This window comes from Myxocyprinus asiaticus, chromosome 2 (assembly GCF_019703515.2).
Source record: "Myxocyprinus asiaticus isolate MX2 ecotype Aquarium Trade chromosome 2, UBuf_Myxa_2, whole genome shotgun sequence".
NCBI lineage: Eukaryota > Metazoa > Chordata > Actinopteri > Cypriniformes > Catostomidae > Myxocyprinus > Myxocyprinus asiaticus.
In genome coordinates, this window is record NC_059345.1 from 4,992,635 (window position 1) to 5,005,203 (window position 12,569).

Genomic DNA, 12,569 nt, shown 5'->3' on the forward strand with positions numbered 1-12,569 from the left:
ATATAAAATCAGAATATATAGTTATAAATCTGAATATGTAACTGTAAATCTGAATGTATAGTTATAAATCTGAGTTGTTAATCTGACTATATTGTTGTAAATCTGAATATAGTTGTATATAGAATATTATGTATATTGGAAATCAAGGGGTCCAAACAGGAAACAATTAAATAAAATCAGAATATATAGTTATACATCAGAATATGTAACTGTAAATCTGAATATATAGTCATTTAAAAATATATTATGGGACAGGACAGTATAGACTTACAGGAAGGGATTGGGAGAGAGATGTGGAAGAGATTGGGAAATGACACAGGAAAGACTCAAACCTGTCTTCCTGAAATAGCACCATGTCTCTATGGTGTCATAAGCACATGTACTAATCACTGCACCACGACTTTGACTATTAAATTATTTGTTGTTTAATTATGAGGCAGTTATGAATGGTTTGCTAGTGGCAGTTTGGGAAATAGAGTTCGTCCCTCAGAGAAAAATGAAAACCTCTTGCTTTTCTGGCAGAATTTGCATGCAGCCGCCATTTATGAGAAAATGTGTTTGGGTAAAATATAACAAGCCTGTTTCCTTCCCTGTTTTTACTGCTACAGATGATGGTTAATAGGACTACTGAGGTAGAGATATTTATCTAGTTTATTTTATTTTATTTTATTTTTTTTTGCATATACAAAAAGCTATTTGTTTATTATCTTTCCTTTATGGCCTTTTTGGCATGTAAAAATCACCTGTTCTTACACTTCTTAGCATTTTTAAGTTCTTTTGGATGTTTGCATGGCTGGTCCTTCCCATTTCAGCATCATCCAAAACCTGTTTGCATATGTCATGTCACACATTTCAGTTTTTTTTGTTGACTGATTTTAAAGGGAATGCTTTTAAAGTGTGTCTGTCTGGTGAATGCCTTAATTGTTTGATGGATGATGTTTAATTTGCATAAATGCAGCTACTATGATCAGAGATGGGCTGAAAAGTCAATAGTCCAGGCAGTGTATATCCTCCCAACATCTATAATCCTCTCCATCATTAATAAGTATTTAGTCTTAGCCTACAGTCTATGGTTTTAAGTTGCAATGGCGCACTAACTTGACTGTTATAGGATAGTTTTTACAATGCACATCTCAACATGTTCAAATAAGTTTTATTATTTATTATATTATTAGTTATTTAACACTTTGCAGTTTAAAAGTGCTACAGGTACATTCTGTAATATCTAATGCAAATACCACAGAGAAACTGAAGATAATTGGTCAAAATGCATGGGAACCCTGTAAAATAAAATCAAGCAAACAAACAACAAAAAAGAAATCATTAACTTCTCATTTTATTTTCTGATACTAATAGTATAATTTAGATAAATGCATAACACTGTCCTATATTGACTTTGCTTGCTGCCTATGTAATCAAACACAAGCCCAAAGCAGCCAGTTAAAGCTCTTTAGTGGAATGGACATTTATTTCATTACTCTTACCTTAAAGGTCAAACAGAGCCCAATGGCATGGATTTGCCTGTCAACAGAAGTTGCTTGATTCCCAGCACAGATTAGCATAATTGCATTAAGCTTTATAATATAAATGACATATAGCATGTGCTAAAATGTCTTTAGATGGGTAAATCTTTCTTTCAACATCCATACATCCAACAGAAATCATGTTTGAATGTTCAGAGGTGCCACATAAATTCTTGAGTTGTTGCTGTTTGATGTAATTTTGTTAATTATAATGTTTTGATGCAATAATGCATTTTATTTTTATTAAATATTGATGCAATGATTTTGTCACAGGATGTATGAATGCTAAACACACATAATGCATTTTGGTAACACTTTCTATGAAGCCCATATTTGTAATGCATTGTAAAGGCATTATAATGCATTAGTAATGTCTCATAATACACCTTATAATATTTTATAAATTCTCATAAATAACTGTAACCACAGTTATAATACATTTTAATACTTACCTATTCATAGTTATACCTTAGAGTATAATGCATTATAACACAAGCAACATCCAGTTTTATCTGCAAAAGTTATAATGTATTATATATATATATATATATATATAATGTATGTATATACTGTATGTGTATATGTGTACATATGTATATATGTGTGGAGGCTTCACGCTATTCTCCGCGGCATCCATGCACAAATCACCACGCGCCCCACCGAGAGCGATAACCACATTTTAGCGACCACGAGGAGGTTACCCCATGTGACTCTACCCACCCTAGCAACCGGGCCAATTTGGTTGCTTAGGAGACCTGGCTGGACATTCAATTTAAATTTTGAGATATTTCGAAAAACACTTGTAAAGCTACAAAGTTCAAATATATCAGAAACTCTCTCTTGAGAAAAAAATATGTATGTTGATCACACATGTAGCCAGTCTTCTTGGGTGTAAACACACCCATGAATAAAAAAATAAAATAATTCAAACTGGACTGTATTCATTAAACTTTAATGTTTGTGCATCTTATTTGGAGACTTATACATAACTTGCATTATATAAGTTTGACTTGTATTGTATGTTACAAGTTTATGTTAAGACTGTTTATAAGAAGATATTGCTGGTAAAGACCACTTATAATATGATCACGTCATAAAGCCTTTTGACTGTTTACACTATAAAGCACTTATACGATTAACTTTATTCGCTTCTGCTGCGGTGTTGCTTGTGTTATAATGCATTATACTCTAAAGTATATCTATGAACAGGGGAAGTCTTACAATGTATTATAACTGTAGTTATAATTATTTATGAGAAGTTATAACTTACTATAAGGTGTATTATGAGACATTATGAATGCAGTATAATGCATGTATAATGCCTTTACAATGCATTATAAATATGGGCTTCATAGAAACTGTCACTTGCATTTTTATACAAAGTTTTGTAGTGTTACAAAAGTATCCTCAAATCAGTGTTTTATAAAAATAAAGTAAAATAAACATGAATTTTAAAAATACAGAATATCACATTTCTTTCATCTCTGCACCCAGTTTGGCTTTTTATGAAAGTATTTATTATTTAGGTTTTAGATTATGCATTGCACAGCATGCTGCATCATATATTTGGTTTTGCATCAGTTTCACACAGTCAATATATTCTTCACACTTTTGTAAATGATGTTTTCACATTAAATCGGACCGTGACTTTCAGAATGGGAAGGTAAGGCAAGAATTTCACATATTCAAATTCCTCTACAATCTCTACCTTCTTGTAGTCCCAAACATGATTTTATTACTCAAATAATCTTCAGTGCCATTCTGCACTTTTATTTTTTAAAATGTTTTCTTTAAACGTTTTTATTTATGTTTTTAATATTTTTACCCTTTTTTTCCTGCTATACTAAGTGTCTAATGAATGGTCTATATGTCTTATTCTGTTATGTTGTTATAACTTTCTGCCTTTTTTTTGTTTTTTTTTTGGTTTATGTGAGTTGATTTCATTGTTAATTTTTGTTTTGTTTGCATGACTGTGTCTTGAGAGTTTTGACCTCTCTTAAAATGTATATGTGTATGTTTGTGTGTCTTTGAATGTATTAAGTAGTTAGGATTCAATAATGATGTTTAGATTCTTTTCAAACTCCTACATACCGTATGGGACTGAGAGCTTTAATTTGAAGTAATGTAATTTTGTGACTGCTGCATGCTACTAGAAAAAGAATCAGGGTTACACTTGATGATAATGGCATAAAGATGCCACTAATGGCAGATCTGAATCCAGTATTTTAATTTGATGTTTGAATGGGTTTGGGGATGTGTCGGTCAGATAAACCAGTCTCAGATCATCATTTATTGTCAGCTTGGCTCTGAGGCCTGTTTTCAGAAGTGATATTGGTTGATCTCATGTGCTTTGTGTATTTTTGCCCCTTCCCCCTTTTTGGTTGTTTTTGTAGAGTGGATTTACGCCGCTTCATATCGCTGCTCATTACGGTAACGTAAATGTGGCGACATTGCTGCTCAATCGAGGGGCTGCAGTGGACTTCACTGCAAGGGTGTGTATTCAGCATCTACGTACAATGCAAACACATTACACAGGGTTCCCACAATCATGGAAAACCTGGAAATATAAGGGAATTTTTAAATTGTGGTCTTCAGGCCTGGAAAAGTCATGGAAATTTCTGTAGTGAATAAACATTTATTTTTAGAGACTGGTATGCTCTGCTCTTAAAATATTTAATTGGCAAGACATTTCTCTTGTGTGGAGTAAGTTCACAGTGATGACCTGTTCACAAATCGGTCTACATGATTCCTTAACGACTGGAAAGGTCATTGAAAAGTCATTAAAATTGATTGTTCAAAAAATGTGGGAACCCTGATTATAAATTTTGCTCCAAATTTATGAGCTTCAGAATATTATTTAAAACCACTTTTACTGGAGATTAATTGCCATCAAAGTCGAACACCTCTAACAAATCTGCATAGGATATTATTTGGTGAAGTTTTGCTGAAGTTCTCCCGTGTTTTAAGTTTTTTTTTATATTTTACTTCTTTACAGAATGGGATCACTCCACTTCATGTTGCATCTAAGCGGGGAAACACTAATATGGTGTATCTGCTGTTGGACAGAGGAGCACAGATTGATGCCAAAACAAGAGTGAGTAACTTCTTTAAAGGTGTTGTATGTGATATTAGCTATTCTGGAACTTCCGTCACACTGAATTAGACATGCCCGCTCTTTCCAAAACCACACCCTACAAAGATACCATTGCACCGTTGTAAACAGAAATGAAGCTGGAGCGCTGCAGTGCATTCATCTCAGTGTTGTCAAAAGCTACGGTAGCAACTTTGTGTTCTTGACAACTGCTTATGAAGCTGAATATATATGGAGTTTAACTTGATCTGCTAGATAGGTGGATGGATGGATGGACATAGATGGAAAGATAGATAGATAGATAGATAGATAGATAGATAGATAGATAGATAGATAGATAGATGGATGGATGCATGAATAGAAAGATGGATGGATGGATGGATGGATGGATGGATGGATGGACAGATGATGGATGGATGGATGGATGGACAGATGGATGGATTGATAAATAGATGGATGGATGGATGATGGATGGATGGATGGGTTGATGGATGGAAGGACAGACAGACAGACAGACAGATAGATGGATGGATGAACGGATGATGGATGGATGGATGGATGGATGGACGGATGGATGGATGGATGGATGGACGAACAGACGGATGGACGGACAGATGGATGGATAAATAGACAGATGGATGGATGGACAGATATATGGATAGATAGATAGATAGATAGATAGATATATAGATAGATAGATAGATAGACAGACGGATGATGGATGGAGACAGATGGATGGATGGATGGATGGATGGATGGATGGATGGATGTATGGACAGACAGATGGATGGATAAATAAGGGATGGATGGACGGATGGATGGATGAATGGAGACAGACAGACAGACAGACAGACAGACAGGTGAACGGATGGATAAAGAGATTGATCGTTGGATGGATAGATGGACAGACGGATGGATAAATAGTTGGATTCCTGGATAGATAGATAGATGGATGGATGCATGAATAGAGAGATGGATGGATGGACGGACGAACAGATGGATGGATAAATAGATAGATGGATGGATGGACAGATATATGGATAGATAGAAGGATGGATGGATAGATAGATAGATCGATAGATGGATTGGATGATGGATGGATGGATGGAGACAGATGGATGGATGGATGGATGTATAGACAGACAGACAGATGGACAGGTGAGCGGATGGATAAAGAGATTGATCGTTGGATGGATAGATGGACAGACGGATGGATAAATAGTTGGATTGCTGGATAGATAGATAGATGGATGGATGCATGAATAGAAAGATGGATGGATGGATGGATGGACAGATGATGGATGGATGGATGGATGGATGGACAGATGGATGGGTTGATAAATAGATGGATGGATGGATGGATGGATGGATGGATGGATGGATGGATGGGTTGATGGACGGAAGGACAGACAGACAGACAGACAGATGGATGGATGATGGATGGATGGATGGATGGACGGATGGATGGATGGATGGATGAACAGACGGACAGACGAACAGATGGATGGATAAATAGATGGATGGATGGACAGATATATGGATAGATAGAAGGATGGGTGGATAGATAGATAGATAGATAGATAGATAGATAGATAGATAGATAGATAGATAGATAGATAGATAGATAGATAGATGGATTGGATGATGGATGGATGGATGGAGACAGATGGATGGATGGATGGATGGATGGATGTATAGACAGACAGACGGATGGATGGATAAATAAGGGATGGATGGATGGATGGACAGACGGATGGATGAATGGAGACAGACAGAGAGACAGACAGACAGACAGGTGAACGGATGGATAAAGAGATTGATCGTTGGATGGATAGATGGACAGATGGATGGATAAATAGTTGGATTGCTGGATAGATAGATAGATAGATAGATAGATAGATAGATAGATAGATAGATAGATCTGTGCTTTCCATGTGCTATTGCCACTGAAAATACTGTAAGTTATTGTAGAAAAATATGTGTGTGATCAGACTGGCTGTGTTCTCTTTAACATTTTGACTGCAGTTTGGAGTCCTGCTTGTGTTCTGTCCTTTTGTTCTGCAGTCTTCCTCCTGCAGTGTGTGATGTGTCATCCCTTATACTCTCTCTCTCTCTCTCTCTCTCTCTCTCTCTTTCTCTCTGCAGTCTCTCTTTCTCTCTGTTGTGTGTGCTTCAGGAGTGTTTTATGTCCTGCACTACACACTACACAATGATGTTTTCTTTTTTCTTAAACTGCAAAAAAGGTTTTTTCTAGGGTTAAGGTTAGTCCGTAGTCATAATTAGCTTCATATCTAAACAATAGAAGTCTATGATATGTCCTTATTTAGATGAGTATGTAAAGGTGTGAGTGTGTGTTGGAGTGAAGGAAAAGTGGGTCTGTTTGTATGTGACATATCACATTTATGAGGTGTTTAAAGCCCCAAAGAGGTTTGTAATGACATTACTCAGGTGACCTTTAGGTGTTTATGTGTGTGTGTGTGTGTGTGTGTGTGTGTGTGTGTGTGTGTGTGTGTTAAAGGACGGCCTCACACCTCTACACTGTGCAGCAAGGAGTGGACACGACACATCAGTAGAGCTTCTACTGGAGAGAGGAGCACCCGTGCTAGCCAGAACCAAGGTATATACTGTAGACACCAGAACCTGTGTTCCAAAACATAGTGAGCTGCCTTGCTGTCTACAGTCTGCCTACATAGGCAGCTACCTTTTAAGGTGGCATCCTTACTAAGATGGAACCTCATACATGCGTAGCAACGCTATTAACAGTCACTCACACATGCCTTACTAAAAGTTCTTATCTTGGTTTGGATGTGTAGAATACACAAATAATATGGCATGCAGTTGATCCACCTAAAAGAAGTATGTAAATGTAAATTGAATCAAAATAATCGACAATTATGATTTTTTACGTAATCGTTCAGCCCTACTTTTAATTGATTAGTACGATGTTAGCATGTTGCTAAGCTAACGATTCTATACTTTAAAGGTGTTTTACACTGACAGTGATTTGCGTGACCATAAGTCATTTATTTTCAATGAGATTTGCCGATTGATCTGAATGGCTCTTTGGAAGCACAAAAAATTCATAGCGTACACTATTATTGCGTGAAGTAGTCCATTTTAAATTATATAAGTAACTATTTTATTGATACTTTACAGTGCAGAATAAAATATATTTATAATCAACATCTTTCTCGACTCATCTGCATCTTGGATACAAATGTTGTAATTGCACATTCATGAGCTGCTACCTTTGATTTTGGCCAAAATTAGGTCTCTTATAAGGCATTTTTTCTTTCTTTCCTTCTTTCTTTCTTTCTTTCAGAACGGTTTGTCTCCTCTCCACATGGCAGCGCAGGGTGACCATGTGGAGTGTGTGAAGCACCTGCTGCAGCATAACGCGCCTGTTGATGATGTCACACTGGACTACCTGACCGCCCTCCATGTTGCCGCCCACTGTGGTCACTGCAGAGTCACCAAACTTCTGCTGGACAAGAGAGCCAATCCCAATGCTCGAGCCCTGGTAAATGCATTATTCTTATTGTGCTCCTGGATTCCTCTGTAAAGTTTTAATAATCTTATATAATTTTACCGCTGTTTGTTTTGTTCAGAACGGCTTCACACCTCTACACATCGCCTGTAAGAAGAACAGAGTGAAAGTGATGGAGCTGCTGGTCAAGTATGGAGCCTTTATTCAAGCTATCACTGAGGTACGAACAAACAGCTTCTAAGATTTCTGCCATAATCCATTTCACAGAATTACTTAGACTTCTTCCCGTAATCACACATGCTACACATGTTAGTATTTAATTATGGGTGCTAGTAGTATCTAGTATTTGCATCTAACACTGTTTGCACTTATACTTGCATGTGCAAATATGATGCTTTTTGTAGCTATTAACACTACAAAAAAAAAAAAAAAAAGTAAATAAAGTCATAAGCAAATCAGTTACTTGATAAAATAAATACATTAATTAATAAAATAGGTACAGTTCTCCTGTGCAAACGTACAAACATCAAAACAAATACACATACACATATGCCTACACATATCAATTCGTATATACATACAGTATATAATCATTCTACTTAAAATTACACATACTTGTGTTTAACTCTACTTTCATATTTTCCATACTTATAAGTACTTTCGGGTAGGCCTACTTTATTTATCCACTCATTTTATATATAATTTACCTATAAAACTGTACACTAGTGTATATACAGTATGTAATGTAATATTTTTTAAGTTATACATTTCTAATTTTTATTGTAAAGGTTTATAGTTCCAAATAACTCATAACCTAGTATTAGTCAGTTTATATTTACTTCTTTTCTGCCATCTTTCTTCCAACAAGTATTCTTGGTTTCATATCCTATAAGTTATTAATGCCGTATTATATATTTCTTCTATTGCCCTTTCCCAATCTATGACTTGTGGTGGTGACTTTTTGTAATTTGTTTAAGTGCTGCGATTCTCAAATTATGTTTAATCAATATACAATATACTATTTGTGCATACTGTATTTCTGTGCTAGAATCAATGTGAAGATGTGAAGACTGATTAGATCATTTATTAGAATAGATGATTAGACTGATATAGTTGATCTGATCTCTCTGTAGTCTGGTCTCACACCCATCCATGTGGCAGCTTTCATGGGTCACCTCAACATTGTTCTCCTACTACTGCAGAATCGAGCTTCTCCTGACGTCAGCAACATAGTGAGTAATTTCTAGGGTTCCCTAGTTTTTTTGCACCAAAACAGTCATAATTTAGTCATATATAATAATTTTCCACCCTATCTCTGGCCCTCTGTCTGAAATGCTTGGTTTTAAGCTGTCTTGCCCTTTAAGACTTAAGTGTAAATGCCCACTGTTCTGGTTGGCTAACATCGTGCAGCCCTTCCAATACAGCCATATTTGAAATGCAATCCGAAGAAAATGAACAAACTCCGCACAACATTATAAAACTAAATTTCAGGGTTAACGCATACTGCACACCCAACACATTTCATCTGGATATATTAAACTGTTCACTCAAGCAACACCATAAAATATCAAACAGTCATGACATATGAAATATTCATGAACGAAACCATTTACTTACAGATTTGTGGTCCAATAGTATTTTAACTGCCCCATCTTTCAATAACAGTTCTTTTGCAAAGCTTGAATCATATTGTGATTGTGACTGTAATACAATCCATGATGTTGGGTGATTCAAGAGGCCAAAGAAGAGATGCTGCTGTTCACATCTCACATCTTCCATGTTTGTTTACACACAGGAATGCATGTGTTTCACCCAGCCAGTGGCACGTGAGACGCATTTTTAAAATTTGTGTTTGTATGCTCTTAAAACGCGGTGCACATTGTCGGTGTTGTGCAGAAATGCATCAATACGATCAAAGACGTCCATGTAGTGCATGTTTACAAAGGCCAACAATTAAAAATATCACAGATGGGTGCAGAAACGGTCTATGATGCCTTCAAAACAGCACAACAGCATGACAGCACAGATGAATGAAACACAGTGGGGGACCCTAGTTGCCTCTGCATCTGAGACCATCAACACATATATTTTATCACGTGGCTTATTGAGTGTGTTGCCACGGAGACATAGTGTGTGTGGAGGCTTCACGCCATCCACTGCGGCATCCGCCACAGCATCTGCACTCAACTCACCACGCACCCCACCGAGAACGAACCACATTATAGTGACCATGAGGAGGTTACCCCATGTGACTCTACCCTCCCTAGCAACTGGGCCAATTTGGTTGCTTAGGAGACCTGGCTGGAGTCACTCAGCATGCCCTGGGATTCGAACTCCAGGGGTGGTAGCCAGCGTCTTTTACCACTGAGCTACTCAGGCCATTCGTCTAATGCACATTTTTGTAGAAAAACATTTAAATCTAAAAAGGCACATGAAGGTGTCCTGTGCAAGTCCACTTTGGATGAATCACCCATGACTGTCCCATCTCTCTCCTCTTCACCTGTGTGACCGATTGAGTGCCAGTGGGCGTGGTCAAGGGTGCAATGATGAAAAATAGGCATTGATGTCTTGCTAAAGAGGCAGATGTATTTTGTCCTTGTGACGTCACAAGTTTCACAAATTCTAAACGAACCGTTTTTGCAGCTTGGTTTAAATAATTGCTCTTTTTCTATTAAGGTAGACATTTTCAGTTCTGAAATTTGCAGTATGTTTTTATATGTCAAAAGATCAAGGAAAATTTGATTCCTCATGTCATGACCTCTTTAACATTGTCTCATGCATTAGGTGCCATACACTACATTTGAACAGTAACTTTAACAGCATTTATTCATGTTGGTTAATGAAAATGCATACTAATGTTCATTGTTAGTTCATTTTAGTACAACTCCCTCTGTTTTTGTACTCAGCGTGGAGAGACGGCTCTGCACATGGCCACTCGTGCTGGACAGGTGGAGGTTGTTCGCTGTCTGTTGAGGAATGGAGCCATGGTGGATGCCAGAGCAAGAGTAAGACACAGACATACGCCAACGCTGCACATTCTCAGGGTGGACTTACCACATATTAACCTGCTAACTGACCAGTAATGAGTCTGTATTACAGTTTTTGAAGTAGTGGTTCAACATAGGCTTTTAAATGGCTTATTTAAAGCATGTGTACCCTACATATAATAAAATGTAATGATAACAGTTGAGACGTACACACAATTGCTCAAATTAAACAAAGACATTTTGTACACAAGATTTACTTTAAAAAATGACAATATTATCTTCATTTACTCATGTTGTTCCAAACCTTAATGGCATTCTTTTGTGGAACAAGTTAGGCAGTATGTTAGTGTCAGTCACCATTCACTTTCATTGCATTTTCACAAAGTTATATGAATTAAAGAGTTTTTTTGGGAGGGGGATTTGGAACAAAATAAGGGAGTGTAAAAATGACAATTTTCATTTTTGAGTGAACTGACCCTTTAAAGCAGTGGTTCCCAACCCTGTTCCTGGAGCCCCGCAATACTGCACATTTTGCATACCTCCCTTTTCTGACACCCAGTTCAGGTCTTGGGAGTCTCCACTAACGAGCTGAGTTGAATCAGGTGTGTTTGATTAGGGAGATGTCTAGAATGTCTAGTGTTTGGGGGGCTCCAGGAACAGGGTTGAGAACCACTGTTTTAAAGGAATATTCCGGGTTCAATACAAGTTAAGCCCAGTCGACTGCATTTGTGACATAATGTTATTTATGGAAGCCCTGAACCGGAGCCCTGATTTTTTTTTTTTTTTTTTTTTTCTGTCTTAGTGCCTTCCTACAAATATTTTTTTTATTTTTTTATTTTTTATTTTTTGGATGACTTAGTGCCTTCCTACAAATATTTTTTTGAGTAATACATGAGAAAAACAGGAAAAAAACATTTCTAACAATTAGCATGCAGTACCATCTTTGGCAACAGGTGCCACTATCAGTAAGCATGAAATCTTACAAGGTGACAGATGACCGCTGTGGTACTTGATCTGTGGTTTTGTAGTTGTATAATACTTTAACAAGAATGTTTTGCAAATCTTAATCAAGGAAAGAAACATATATAATGTTAGAGAGTCTACTAATACATGAAATCCCACAATTAAATGAATATACCTCAGGTTACATACTGTATGTTTCATATGGCATTTGGGAGTTATTTCTGGTTGTTTGATGATTTTAAATTTTTTTAAGACGAAGCATACACCATTTTCTGAAGCAGCACTCCATCTTTCTTTAACTCAACATGGTGCTGTGGTCCCACTGAAGCTGACGCGTCCCTCCATAGAGTTAATTGATTTGGGCAACACTAACATGAGTCATCCCTTCAAACACTGCACTGAAAACACAGCGAGAGGCGTCGCAACGGTCAAAGATGTCTATCTAGCGCATGTTTATATAGGCCAACAAATTAAAAAAGCACATTATAAATAGCAGCATTGATATTCCTGGTGGTGAA

At 36.8% G+C, this 12,569-nt stretch overlaps 1 protein-coding gene across 1 annotated transcript in view; it reads left to right on the plus strand.

Annotated features, from left to right (window-relative positions):
- LOC127453993 (ankyrin-2-like) overlaps window positions 1–12,569 on the plus strand; it is a 120,785-nt gene that overhangs the window by 47,220 nt on the left and 60,996 nt on the right. Inside the window, exons 7-13 of the mRNA XM_051720880.1 lie at window positions 3,917–4,015; window positions 4,519–4,617; window positions 7,133–7,231; window positions 7,937–8,134; window positions 8,223–8,321; window positions 9,235–9,333; window positions 11,008–11,106. Coding sequence (XP_051576840.1) covers window positions 3,917–4,015; window positions 4,519–4,617; window positions 7,133–7,231; window positions 7,937–8,134; window positions 8,223–8,321; window positions 9,235–9,333; window positions 11,008–11,106 — 792 coding nt within the window. The remainder of the gene's footprint in view (window positions 1–3,916; window positions 4,016–4,518; window positions 4,618–7,132; window positions 7,232–7,936; window positions 8,135–8,222; window positions 8,322–9,234; window positions 9,334–11,007; window positions 11,107–12,569) is intronic.